Here is a 14,687-nt window from a genome sequence, read left to right on the forward strand (position 1 = left end):
GACATAAAGTAGACTCACAGTGTGTGCCTGGTCTCATGGCTCCCTTCTTTTCTTTTCTTTAAAGATTTTATTTATTTATTCATGAGAGACACAGAGAGAGAGAGAAAGAGGCAGAGACACAGGCAGAGGGAGAAGCAGTCTCCGTGCAGGGAGCCCGATGTGGGACTCGATCCTGGGACTCCAGGATCATGCCCTGGGCCAAAGGAGGCACTAAACTGCTGAGCCACCCAGGCTGCCCTCGTGGCTCCCTTCTTTCTGACCCAGAATTGTTACATGAGTCTAGGAGTACGTGAGTCTAGGAGAGATGGACTACTCAGTGGATATCTATGTCAATTTTCACAGTTTTGCTGTCTCCTACACTGTATAACAGTCCTTCTTCCTCACCTTTTTTGTCAGAGGAAGTATAAAGGATGGATGAAGAAGAGGAAAATGGCTCTCCACAGACCAGCTTCCTGGCAGGGTTTGAGGGAAGACCAGTAGTGAACTACAGTAATTAGAAACTAGTCATATGACGACATCAAGAAGGTGGTGAAGCAGGCATCGGAGGGTCCCCTCAAGGGCATCCTGGACTACACTGAGGACCTGGTTGTCTCATGCGACTTCAACAGTGACACCCACTCTTCCACCTTCAATGCCGGGGCTGGCATTTCCCTCAATGACCACTTCGTCAAGCTCATTCATTTCCTGGTATGACAATGAATTCAGCTACAGCAATCGGGTGGTGGGCCTCATGGTCCAAGGCCTCCTGGACCATCAGCCCTAGCAAGAACAAGAGGAAGAGAGAGGCCCTCAGCTGCTGGGGAGTCCCTGCCCCGACTTAATCCCCCAACATACTGAGAATCTCCTGACCTCCAATTTACATCCAGAACCCCTGAGGAAAGGAAGGGGCTTGGGGAGCCCTACCTTGTCATGTACCATCAATAAAGTATAACGTATCCAGCCCTCCCCCCAAAAAAGAAACTAGTCAAAGCCTGTTTTATGTATCTAGACCTTTATTATTTTTTTCAAAATTTTATTTATTTTAAATTTTATTTATTTGAGAGAGAGAGAGAGTGAGAGAGAAAGCACAAGCAGGGGGAGGTAGAGGGACAAGCAGACTCCCTGCCAAGCAGAGAGCCTGACAAGGGGCTTGATCCCAGAATCCTTGGATCATGACCTAAGCCGAAGGCAGATGCTTAATCAACTGAGCCACCCAAATGCCCCAAAATTTTATTTAATTTATAGTTAGTTAACATATAGTGTAATACTGGTTTCAGGAGTAGACCTTTATATTTATAGAAGAGACAGCATAACTACATGTAAAAATTTTTGCCAGTGTAGAACTGGGTCACAACTGAGGGAATCCTTTCAACTTGGATCAGGAACTACAGGTCAGGTTCCTGGTTTACCTTGTTGTATTTCCCAAATTGTAAGGAGGTGGAGGAAACAAATCATTCCTATTCTCAACAAGTCTTCTAAGCCTAAATCTACATACTGATGGTGCTGCTAAGGCTTGGGAGGAAGGAGCCCTGGTGCTCTTTGGCTTCTCATTCCTTTGATCAGAGAGCTGGTTGGAGTCAGGGGACAAAAAAAGACTTGTGGATTCACAAGACTCCGATTTCTTCTCCTTTTTTAAAAAGATTTTATTTATGAGAGATACAGGGAGAGAGAGGCAGAGACATAGGCAGAGGGAGAAGCAGGCTCCATGCAGGAAGCCCGATACGGGACCCGATCCCGGGACTCCAGGATCATACCCTGGGCCGAAGGCAGAAGCCCAACCGCTGAGCCACCCAGGCATCCCAAGACTCTGATTTCTAAAGTGGGGGATATATAGCTCCTGTTATATGATTGTCAGCTCCTGGGTCTCAGGAAGGCCATATTGAACTTTGTGCTGGTCAAACAGCTTGCGCAGGGCACTGATGTAGAGTGCATGGTACTTGTCCACTGTCTTCTTGTTTGGCCTCTTAATCTTGGGGATTGGCAGGGGCTCCCCAACTATGGGACAGGAGAAGAGATAAGCATCAGAGCCTCCCCTCCCCAACTCAAATTACCCATCCTTCAGAGGGAGCCACATACTCAATCAAACTCAGTATCTGTGTCCCCTCCCTTTCCTTTTTTTCCCTGCTGCTCTAGCTCCTTTCCATCCCACATTCTCCAAATACCTTATCTCATGCATGCTGATGAGAATGAGAAGAAGGCTCAGAAGAATGATGAAGGAATGTTTGTGAATAAAAATGGTTTCATGGGAGCTATTAAATGGCCACAATTCTTACTGTTTAGTTGTCCTGCCCACCCTGCCCTCAGCCAATCCTACTGGAATTCCCATTGCCCATCCCAGCTGTTTGCTAGGCCTCCTGGACTGATGGATGACCTGGGTGAGGTGAATCAACAACGAGGGTGGTCCAAAGGTATTGGAAAGCTCACCAACAGTGGTAATGGGCCGATTGAAAGGAAGGAAGCCCCAGGAGTCTCGAGTGAGGCCCCGACCATGGAAGGTACAGAAATTTAATCCCAGGATTTTTTTGAATGTGGCCTGGAAGGTTTTTTGGAAGAACCTTATCCATGTGCCTTCAGGGAAGGTCTCTTGATTGTGAACCTCATTCTCTCCAAAGGAATAAGAAGGGACAAGGTATGCTCTGCAAAGAAAGGAGAAGTATTAACTCTTCCAGGGAGCTCCCCCCCAGCAAAATCCTCTCCAAGGTGTGAAACCTTTCCAATCTGCCTATTATAGGACAAGAACCCAAGTACCCAAACATCTTCAGCTTTTGTTTCATTCTTGCCATGCCCCACCCTTTTAACTGAACCCTTTGGGGGGCGGGGGGGGGGAAGGGGGAGCTGCTGTACCTTGTCTTATGATAGAAAGAAACTAATCTTAGGCAATCTAACTGCCGTCATTACACCCAGCATCCAGAGTGATCTTCCTTAACTGCATATCTGGACCTGTCATTCCTCTCTTTAAAGCTCTTCCAGAGATCCTCACTTTATATCATGCTGCTTGCCATGGCTTTTGTGCTCTAGCTTTTGTGCTAGCTTCTCCTCTCCCCACTCCTTTCTTGCAATCTGCTTAGCCATACTAAGTGTGCCAAGTTGTTTCTTGTCTATGATTCTTTGTACATTCTGCTCCCTCTGCCAGAAATGCCTTCCTTCTGTCTTCACATGGCTAATTCTATTTTGCCCTTCAATGCTTAGCTCCAATTTCAATCTCTTGAAGAAAACTTTTTTGACTACCTCCAATTCCCTCCCCCACAATGTGAATTAGGTACTCTTTATCTAGTGCTCATCTTTCTCCGCACTAACACTATTCTAATTCAGTTATTACAGTCATCCCCTTACCTATCTGACTTCCTAGTTGCCTGTCAAGCTGATCAAAGGTGGGAAATCTGTCATTCATCTTTGGATCTTTAGGGCCTCACATAGTGCCTGATACGTTGTAGGTTTCCTGAGTCCTTTCTCCCTTTTGGTCTGGCTGGCAACTCCTACTAATATTTTAGCTCATAATTCAAATGTCACTCACTCATGAAACTTCTACTTGGAGTGAAAGTTTTCCCATCAGTTGTTGTTCCCATAGCACTTTGTACATAACTCTATTATAGCACATTATACATTCAACAAATGTTTATTGAGCTCTTTCTGTGTGTCAGCACTGTATAAAGCCCTAGCCCTGTTCACTGTCACACATCCGTGAACAAAATAGATTTTTAAAATACCTTGCATTTTTTCTTGGGGGAAGACAGTAAATAATAACAAACAAAACAGATATATAAATAAAATCAATGATATATAAAAAGATGATGAATACAACAGGGAAAAAATAGAGCAAGATGGTCAGGATAGAACTTCCTGAGAAGAAACATTTGAGCAAATACCTGGAGTAAGTAAGGGAATGACCCAAACAGTTATTTGGAGGAATAGTGTTCCAGGCAGAGGGAACAGCTAGAGCACCCTAAGGCAGGAGCATGTGGCTTGTTTGAGGGACAGCAAGATCACTGTAGCCCTAATAGAATGAGTAAGGGGGAGAGCAGTGGGTGATGAGGGGTTGCTAAGGACTAGATTATTCAGGGTTTTGCAGGCCCTTGTAAAGACTTTGGATTTTGCTCAGAGTGAAATTGGAGCCATTGGAGCATTTGGAGTAGTGACACAATCTCACATTTAATGAAGTCATCCTGGCTACAGTTGAGAGTAGACTCTTGGATGTGGGGGAGGCAGGGAAAGAAGCAGGCAGAGCGTTAGGAGACTGTAATAATGAGGGGAGAGATTATGCTAATTTAAACCAGGGGGTTTACAGCTGAGATGTAAGTCGTTGGCTTCTGGATATATTTTGTAATTATATGTGTGCATATCTATTGTTCCCATGGGACTGTCAGTTTCTTAAAGGCAAGGATCAGGTTTCATTTATTTTTATATCCTCAATGCCTAGTACTATGCCTGACACACAGTAGTTGTTCACTAACTGCTGAACAAATGCATTCTATTTATCAAACCAGATTATATGCTGTTTGGAGGCAATAACCATGTCTTATTTATTTTTGCAATCCTCCCAGCCCCCAGCCCAATGCCTTCCTTGTCCTGGGTAGGTTCTCTGGACCTCTCAGTTAGTGAGTTGAAAGCAAAGCTCCACTTCCCCTGACCCCTAGCCTACTAGACTAATGGGCAGAAGATAAAAGTCTTTTCCCATTGTTCTTTCTCCAACTTCAAATAAAAAAAATGCCTACAAATGTTATCTGGAGGCCCAAACACCATTAAGACGGGGCAAAGGAGCAGAGGGAAGCAATCAGAGTAAAGAGAGAGCCCCCTCTAACAGGTTTCCAAAGGAGGGAGCCATTCTGGAGAGGTGCTACAGAGTACCTATGGCACTCTGACAATAGGGCACCAGAACCTGGGGACCCACCCTGTCTTCAGTGCCAACTTCACAAAACCTTTACGTTCTTTAAGGTAGATGGTAGAGACTCCCGGTCGGCACAAGAGGGCTTCAGCAGCTCCACCCACCACAATAACCACAGCATTGCCTGAGTCTTTCTGGGTCAGCAAATACTTCAAGGCCAAGCCACTCACTGGGCACACACCTGTGAAACCAAAGAGTCAAGTGGCATAACAAACTTGGTGCCTGAGATTTGGGAAAGGGGTTCCTCTGGGCTCTTCATGCTGAAGAGAGTTCTGTTTCCTGACTATTGTTTCCACTCTTCTGTCTTTGACCTCCACATCCTGGGTTAGCCCTAGCCTGAGGTTGGTCCTTAGGGTCAGCTGCTTGTCTTGTGGGGAATCTGTGATACTACATTGAATTCCTATACCTGCTGCCTCTTAGATCAATACTATCCACTCTCCCCAGTCTTACAGCTCTAGAAACTGTCCAGAGTTCTCTCCCTCAAGAGTGATCAGGACTAGCCACTAGCCACCACTAACCTTCTGTTTTACACTTTGGCTTTGATCCTGAACTCGACTTCTGCTTCCTCCTCTGAAAGAATTCTTGGCAACTCTTATAAATGCCTGTAACTTATCCTACTGTCTAACTAAACCCTGCCTCCCAGATCTTAGACAGAACCTGATGCATGGCCACATACTCTTGTTACTGGCTTTATGTGTTCTGGACTCATTTTTTACAAGTCTTCTTCCATCAAGATATGAGATGTGGACTGTCAGTGCTTACTGGGGTTGGAGGTCTGAGGTAGGCCAGAGAATGGGATGATTTCTTATACTCACCCATTGACATCACATAGTCTCGCACAATGGGGATCCAGAAAATCCATTCCAAGGTCCCTATGGAAGGAGTGATGGCTGGAAAAATTTGAGCAAAGCCAGTGGCCTCAGTAGCAAAGTTGATGAACACACCATAAGAAACAATCCCATGGGGGTGATTGGCAATAATATAGTTGTGTTTGGGAGGGAGGTCATGAGTCTTCACCAGCTGTTAGAGAGAGATTGAGTCAGAGTGGTGGATAGGAAGAAGGAAGAGAGGACATGTGGACCCAGATACCAGCAGATAGCCTGTGTTTCCCTTGGGGAGCCCCAAATCTCTGTTCATTGGGATGTCATCACTGTCAGAGGATTGCCAGGGGTTATGATGCTCAGAGAGTTTGCCACTGTGAAGAAAGGCTGCTATCCATTCATCTCCCCACCTGCCCATCTATCTTATATGCCTACTCTGCATTATGCTTCTGGGACTTGACTTTCACTGCTGGCCACTAAAGCCTTTGAAAACATGGCGCTGAGTGGGGAGGGAAAGTCTGGGCAACAGGACCCAAGAGCACCAAAAGGAAGAGTGGTTACCTTTATTGGGAAATAATTTTGAAAATACTTCCAGAGGGTCCAATTACGTACCCAAGCTGAACGCCTACCACCTGTGGGTACAGAAGGGAAGGAAAGAGCTGATGAGCTACAATCCCTCAAACATCTCTTAGAGGTAGAAGGTTCTTCCTATAGTCCTCAGGTCACAGAGGAAGTCCCCTTTTCACATTTCCGTATCTCTAGAACGTAGTGCTGTAGGCACTGTCCCTGAGTCCAACCCCCAAGAAGATATAGGAGACCCCTGCTTCCCTGGAGCCAGCCAGGAAAGTGATAGGTAAATGTCCCAAAACTGAGGGCACCTGCCCTGAAACCTCTTAATTCTTCCTCAGAAGCCTGGGAGAGATGAGATCTCTTTTCCTTGCTGAGCTTTGCTCTCCTCTCTCTGTCTCCTTCCCTGTACACCTATTTGCTTCTTTCCATCTTTCCAGCCCTCCACCTTCCTAACTCTTTTCCTTTCCCTTTCCCCTTCTTTCCCCTTCCTATCCTATCTCCCTCTTCTTTTTTTTAATTTATTTTTTATTGGTGTTCAATTTACCAACATACAGAATAACCCCCAGTGCCCGTCACCCATTCACTCCCACCCCCCGCCCTCCTCCCCTTCCACCACCCCTAGTTCGTTTCCCAGAGTTAGGAGTCTTTACGTTCTGTCTCCCTTTCTGATATTTCCCACACATTTCTTCTCCCTTCCCTTATATTCCCTTTCACTATTATTTATATTCCCCAAATGAATGAGAACATATAATGTTTGTCCTTCTCCGACTGACTTACTTCACTCAGCCTTTCTCCCTCTTCTTCTCCCACTCTCTCCCTCCATTTCCCTCTCCCTTTGGTTCCATCTTTTGCACAGACAGGGACCATCACACTTCCTTTGTCTCATACCTTGACTGTGGGTATTCCAATCATAGGCGAGCCAGGCTAAGGTGAGCACAGACAAGATCCATAATTTAGTGAACACCAGAAAGTAGGGTATAAGCAAAACAGGAATCGCTCCTGAGGGGAAATAAAATCAGTTTCCTTTGGTTTCTTTCAAGTTTAATATAACTCTAACTGCCATCTCCACTCTATACAGAAGGAGCAGGTCAAGGCTGATGTGAGACCCTTCTCTCCCTTTCCCGTCACAACCTCTTCCAGCTCTGCTGTAGTTCAGGCTGTACTCTGAGTCCCTGGACCTGGGTCCCTTTTTGATGGCTGAGATCTTAACTGAGGAAACAACATAACCATGATATTCTCAGAGCAGGCCCTCAGCTGGGGTCAAATGACAGCACTGCTTGGCAAGAACAGCACCTTGAACCAGTGGCTGACATCCCATTTCTGAGACTTCAGGAATTCCTTTCTAAAAGCTTGACCCTCCTTTCTTTCTTTTTTTGGAGAATTTATTTATTTATTTATTCATTCATTCATTCATTCATTCATTCATAAGAGACACACAGAGAGAGGCAGAGATACAGGCAGAGGGAGAAGCAGGCTCCCTGCGGGGAGCCCAATGAGGGAATTGATCCCAGGACCCCGGGATCACTACCTGAGCCAAAGGCAGATGCTCAACCACTGAGCCACCCAGGTGTCCCTTGACCCTCCTTTCTTTGTGGAACTGCTAAGTCAGTACATACTAGTGAAGAGGGCTGCCTGTCGTATATAGGCTGATGCTGAGAAGAAAACACATATTTAGAAAGCACTTTCCTATGTTCAGTTTTGTCACATTCAGAATGTCTCAAAAATCTAGAAAGGGTAACATTATTTCTGTTAGCAAAGGGTCACAGTAGACTTTGAAATGTAAACATGATACATCTCACAGCAGTAAGGAATTAAATCCCATTTTAAAACCTACATTCATGGGATACCTGGGTGGCTCAGTGGTTAAGCATCTGCCTTTGGCTCAGGTCCTGATCCTGGGGTCCTTTGATGGAGTTCCACATTGGGCTCCCACAGGAAGCCTACTTCTCCCTCTGTCTATGTCTTTGCCTTTCTTTCTGTGTCTCTCATAAATAAATAAATAAGATCTTAAAAAATAAAATAATCTGCACTAATGGGAAAGAGGGGCTAAGTACACATGTGAATGAAAAAAGACCCAGCTAAAGGAATGACTTATTTGGCCAGGTAACCACATTAGGTAGATGAAATTTCCAAAGAAGGGGAAGAAACTCAAGAGTTATTTAGCAGCAGGTTTGTTTCTTGCATTTTGGACATAGATGAAAAAAAAAAAAAACAGGAAAAAAGATGGAATGGGCCTTTCTTTAAAAAATCATGTTATGGAGTAGAAGAAACCTTAGTGATCGGCTGAATTCTCTTTGCAAGAACTAGTTGAGATGGTTGTTATAATCATGCTAATTAAATAGGAAATAGTGGTGGGAGGAATTTCGCAGGAAGCTTACCACTGATAAACATCCTGCTACCTCTGACCCTCATAAAAGATGAGAGTAAATTTGCCAGGTAAGCTTCAGAACAAAACTCAGCAAGAATCATTAATAATTAAAGGTAGTCTAAATGTATCATTTCTTTTATATCTTGCTCCAAATAAATTTAGTTTGTATCCCCAGTATTTAGAACAGTGCCTTGCACACAGTAGGTGTTTAGCAAACATCTACAGATTGACTGAAAAATAAATGTTTTCTCTTTTCAATAATTGGTTAACTTAAATTATTAGTGTTTAGGCAACATTTGTGTTATTTTTAAATAGATGCTATTTAAAAATCATAGATGGATTATGTACCTAATATCTGGTCTCTTTCAGTTATACACAAGTTCTAAGGGTAGTCTAGCCAAGAGCTATACTTCCATAAACACCATCCCCCTTGTGGAATCTATTTGAACTGCAGGTGTGACACCTCAGAAGACCATAAATGTCCTTTGAGGACCAGCCTGCCAGATGCAGCCTGTTTGAGTGTCACTGGTATCACTCACAGTGACAGAAGGGTGATTTAAAGAGATAAGGGAGGACAGCCCCGGTGGCGCAGCGGTTTAGCGCCGCCTGCAGCCCGGGGTGTGATCCTGGAGATCTGGGATTGAGTCCCACGTCGGGCTCCCTGCATGGAGCCTGCTTCGCCCTCTGCCTGTGTCTCTTGCTCTCTCTGAATAAATAAGTAAATAAATATTTTTTAAAAAATAAAGAGATAAGGGAAACGGAGGCCAAAGGTGGAAGAGCTAAATCTCATGGAACAAGGAATTCTATGACAGAAAGCAAAGTTATCTGAGGCAAGAATGATAAAGAACAACCTTTTGTGCATATGTATATGTGACCCTCCCTTAGATATTACGGCCTTGACACCAGGAGATGCTTCCAAAAATTTGTCTGTGTTCAAGTGAGAAATCTTAGTGTGGATTATCAAGGAAGAGGTTCACATAAGGCAGGCTCTTAATTTAGTTTGTATTGAAGATGGCCAAGCCATTCTAATAGATGTGTGGTGTGGCATCTCAAATTTTAATTTTAATTTCCCAAATATCTAATGATGCTTAACAGCTTTCTATGTGCTTATCTGCCTTCTGTATCCTCTTTGGGGAGGTGTCTATTTCACTTTGGTTCATTTTTCAATTGGGTCGTTTGAGTTTTCTTACTGGTGAGTTTTAGGAGTTCTTTATACATTCTGGATACAAGTTCTATGTTGGATATGTGATTTGCAAACATTTTCTCCCAGTTTGTATCTATTTTTTCATTCTCTTAACACGGTCTTTCTCAGAGCAAAAGCTTCTAATTTTGATGAAGTCAAATTTATTATTTTTCCCTTTATATATTGTGCTTTTTTTAATTAAAGATTGTATTTATTTATTCATGAGAGATACACACACACACAGAGGCAGAGACACAGGCAGAGGGAGAAGCAGGCTCCATGCAGGGAGCCAGATGTGGGACTCAATCCTGGGTCTCCAGGATTAGGCCCTGGGCTGAAGGCGGCACTAAACCGCTGAGCCACCCAGGCTGCCCTATATATTTTTAATCTAAAAATCTAAGAACCTTTTACCTCACTTCAGGTCATGAAGGTTTTCTTCTAAGTTTTTTACTAAAAGTTTTACAGGTTTTTTTTTAATTTTTTATTTATTTATGATAGTCACAGAGAGAGAGAGAGAGAGGCAGAGACACAGGCAGAGGGAGAAGCAGGCTCCATGCACCGGGAGCCCGATGTGGGATTCGATCCCAGGTCTCCGGGATCGTGCCCTGGGCCAAAGGCAGGCGCCAAACCGCTGCGCCACCCAGGGATCCCTACAGTTTGTGTTTTACATTTATGTCTGTGATTCATGTTGAGTTAATTATTTAAATAAGATGTGAGGTTTTGACCAAGGTTCACATACTACATATGGATATCTGGTTGTTCCAACATTTGTTTAAAAGACTACCCTTCAGCCGTGCCTGAAGTTGGTTAAGTGACTACCTTCAGCTCAGGTCATGATCTCAAGGTCTTGGGATCAAGCCCTGCATCTGGGCTCCCTGCTCAGTGGGGAGTCTGCTTCTTCTTCTCCTCTGCCCCTCCCCCTGCTTGTGTGCATGTTCTTTCCTGAAATAAATAAACAAAATCTTTTTAAAAAATAAAAGACTGCCCTTCTCCATTGAATTGCTTTTGCATCTTTCTCAAAGATCCATTGGCCATAGGAGGGTTCAAGATGTGGTATAGAAAGATCTTAAACTCATCTTCTCCCATGAACACAGCAACTCTACAGTTACACAAGGAACAATTTCCTCTGAAAAGGCCCTGAAAGATACCTGAGCAGAGCCTCCACAACAAAGGATAAAAAGTCACATTGATATAAGTAGGAGAGGTGGAGACACAGTCTAGCAAGAAACTCTCACATTCAGGAACAGTAACCCACATTTGGGAGGGTGTCTCATAATCTGGAGCTCGTCCCTGAGGAGTGAGGAGTTTGTCCCTCCTTTCAGGCCTCCCAATCCTTGGGAACTGCACCAGAAGTGTCTGGTCTTGAAAACCAACAGGGTTTACTTCAAGGAGAACCATAGGACTAGGAAATAGAAAATTCACACTTAAAAGAGCTTGCACACAGATCCACTTGCCCTAGGACCCAACACAAAAGCAATCATTTGAAAGTCACTTGGAAACTCATTTATTAATCTTAAAGCATCTGCTAGAGAAACAGAAACCTGTTTGGATGCTCTTCAAAGATGGAGGCACCTGTGGGTGTCATTTTTTAGTTCTTCTGCTCTGTTGGTATTGGCACTAGCAGGTGACTTTTTCACACCCTATCCCTAGCCTGCTAGCTCCAGTAGGACTGCCACCCTCGCCCCATGCACTGCAAGTGCAGACTATCTCACTGCAGCTGGGCTGGCCAAGTGCCCCACCCCAATGTGCTATAGTCGTGGCCCACCAAGCTATAGCCAACAAGCACATGCAGCCCATACAAAGGACACCTCTTGAGTACCTGGCTCTGGTGGCCAAGGGGAATGTATTTATGGGTCCCATGAGTCCAAATCAATTGGGGAGATAGTCTTTGGCAGGCTACCACCCACAAGGCACTGCACAAACAGCAGACTGAAACAAACTCCTACTTTTCATGTGAAGAAGTTTTATTTCCTTGTCCTGAAGCTTCAGCCTGAGAGACAGGCTTTAGGTTTGCCATACATCCAGAGGCTACAGAGGCACACCCCAGGGAATATGGACAGGGAGACACCGTATTAGTGGCCTCCCTTGTCCTCCCCACAGCTGGCTAATACCACTCAGAAAGGAGCTTAAAGTCTAAAGCCACAATTTTTGCAACTATTGCCCAGGGGACACCTCCAGAGCATCTTGTCTGGATGTCAGCAGGATTTATACTGTAGACTCACAAGACTGTATATATTTACCTACCTTAAAAACTGTTGCCTGAGGATCTGGCTTATAATTAGCCTGAAACTAAACTGTTTGAGATATCTCTCTCTTGAACACTAACAGGTGTTGCATACCCTCAACAAATGGAATCTATGGAGAACAACTCAGGCTACTTAAACAATTACAAAGGTCTGAGAAACAACCAAAAGATAGAGAAAAGCTAAATGATAAATTTAATCTCCTACACAAAGCCACTCTTTCAAGACTGGGAGAAATAGCTGTTACATAGTAACAATCATAGAGGGTCAAGCAAATTGAAAATAGAGGGATATGTTCCAACTGAAAGAACAAGAAAAAAAACCTCAAGAAAAGAAACCTTAAAAATGGAGATAATCTACCTGATAAAGAATTCAAAGTAATGGCCATAAAGATGTTCACTGAACTTGAGAAGTAAGAACAAACACAGAGCTTCAACAATGAGATAGAAAACAATAAAGTACCAAATAGAAGTCATGCAGCTGGAGAATATAGTATCTAAACTGGAAAATACAGTAGAGTGGTTCAATAGCAGTCTAGGTAAAGCAGAATAAAGGATCAGTCAATTTCGCAGGGCAGAAAAACTAACATCAAGCAGCAAAGAGAAAAAAATGAAAATAAGTGAATATAGCTTAAGGGATTGATGGGACAATATCAAGCAGACTAACATTTGTATTAAATGGGTCCCAAAAGGAGAAGAGAAAGAGAAAGCAGTAGAAAACTTATTAGAGAAAACAATGGCTGAAATATTCCATAACCTAGGGAGGAAAACAGACAGCTTCAAGAAGCAGAGTTCCTAATAAGATAACTCTCTATCGCTCCTTTAAATCTGAATGATAACCTTGCCAGGTAGAGTTTTCTTGGTTGGATGTTTCTTCCTTTCAGCACTTTGGTTTCTTTTATTTACTTTTCTCTTTTCACTGAAGAATAATTAACATTCAGTGTTACATTAGTTTCAGGTGTACAATAGAATGATTCAACAATTCTATACATTATTCAGTGCTCATCAAGATAAATGTATTCTTGATCCTTTTTAAAAAAAATTCTTGATCCTTTTTATCTATTTCAAAGAGATGTGTACCAAGACACATTATAATTCAAATGCCAAAAAATAAAGAGAGAATATTAAAAGCAGACAGAATAGCCAAAGTAATCTTTAAAAGAAGAAAAAAAGCTGGAGATATCACAATTCCAGATATACTACAACAGTGTGGTAATCAAAACAGTATCGTTCTGACACAAAAATAGACACATCGATCAATGGAATAGGATAGAGAGCCCAGAAATAAATCTATGTCTATTTGGTCAGTTAATCTATGACACGGGGGGCAAGAATATATAAGGAGGAAAAGTGTCTCATCAACAAATGGTTCTGGGAAAACCGGACAGCTACATGCAAAAGAATGAAACTGGACCACTTTCTTACACCATACACAAAAATAAACTCAAAATGGATTAAAGACCTAAATGTGAGACATGACCATCAAAGTCCTAGAAGAGAACACAGGCAATAATGTCTCTGACATGAGTCACAGAAACATTTTTCTAGATCTGTCTTCTTCTGCATGTCATACATGCTGAGGATACAGAGGCACCCCCTAGGGAACATGGACATGGATACACCATATTAGGGAAACAAAAGCCAGGGAAACAAAAGCAAAAATAAACTATTGGAACTACATCAAAATAAAAAACTTTTTCACAGCAAAGGAAACCATCAATAAAACAAAAAGACAACCTACTGAATGAGAGGTTTGCAAATGATGTATCTGATAAGAAGTTAATATCCAAAATATATAAAAATCTCATATAGTACCAAAAAAATAACCCAAATAAAAAAATGAGCAGAGGACATGAACAGACATCTTTCTGAAGACATACAGATGGCCAATAGACACATAAACAGATGCTCAACATCACTAAAAATCAGGGAAATGCAAATCAAAACCGCAATGAGATATCACCCTATACCAGTCAGAATGGCTCGAATCCAGAAGACAAGAATTAGAAAGTGCTGGCAAAGATGTAGAGAAAAAGGAGCCTTTGTGCACTGTTGGTGGGAATGCAAATTAGTGCAGCCACTGTGGAAAACAGCATGGAGGTTTCTTAGAAAATTAAAAATAGGGGCTCCTGGGTGGCTCACTTGGCTAAGTGGCTATCTTCAGCTCAGGTCAGATCCCAGGGTCCTGGGATTGAGCCCTGCATCAGGATCCCTGCTCAGTGGGGAGTATGCTTCTCCCTCTCCCTCTGTCCTGCCACACTCCCCCCAGCATTTGTGTTCTCTCTCTAGCTCTGCTGACTCTCAATTAAATAAATAAAATCTTTTTTAAAAAGAAAATTAAAAATAAAATTACCATATGATCAGTAATTCCACCACTAGGCATTTACCCCCCCCCAAAAAATGAGAAACACTAATTTGAAAAGATATATACACTCCTTTGTTTACCACAGCATTATTTGCAATAGGCAAGATAATAGAAGTAACCCAAGTGTCTATCCATAGATGAATGGATAAAGAAGATGTTATATGTATATGTGTATATATACATGATCTTGCCATTTGTAACATAGCTGGACCTGGAAGGTATAGTGCTAAAAGAAATAAGTTAGTCAGAGAAAGACAAATATATAATCTCACTCATA

General features: G+C 42.8%; 1 protein-coding gene across 1 annotated transcript in view; it reads right to left on the bottom strand.

Moving 5' to 3' along the window:
- Positions 1-1,725: 1,725 nt before the first annotated feature.
- Positions 1,726-14,687, bottom strand: part of DGAT2L6 (diacylglycerol O-acyltransferase 2 like 6) — a 34,997-nt gene continuing 22,035 nt past the window's right edge. Inside the window, exons 2-7 of the mRNA XM_072816974.1 lie at positions 7,141-7,251; positions 6,244-6,314; positions 5,677-5,881; positions 4,868-5,042; positions 2,404-2,615; positions 1,726-1,974 (exon numbers count right to left, since the gene is read on the bottom strand). Of these exons, the coding sequence (XP_072673075.1) occupies positions 1,820-1,974; positions 2,404-2,615; positions 4,868-5,042; positions 5,677-5,881; positions 6,244-6,314; positions 7,141-7,251 (929 nt within the window). The 3' untranslated portion in view covers positions 1,726-1,819. The remainder of the gene's footprint in view (positions 1,975-2,403; positions 2,616-4,867; positions 5,043-5,676; positions 5,882-6,243; positions 6,315-7,140; positions 7,252-14,687) is intronic.

Source organism: Canis lupus, chromosome X, assembly GCF_048164855.1.
Source record: "Canis lupus baileyi chromosome X, mCanLup2.hap1, whole genome shotgun sequence".
Classification (NCBI taxonomy): Eukaryota; Metazoa; Chordata; class Mammalia; order Carnivora; family Canidae; genus Canis; species Canis lupus.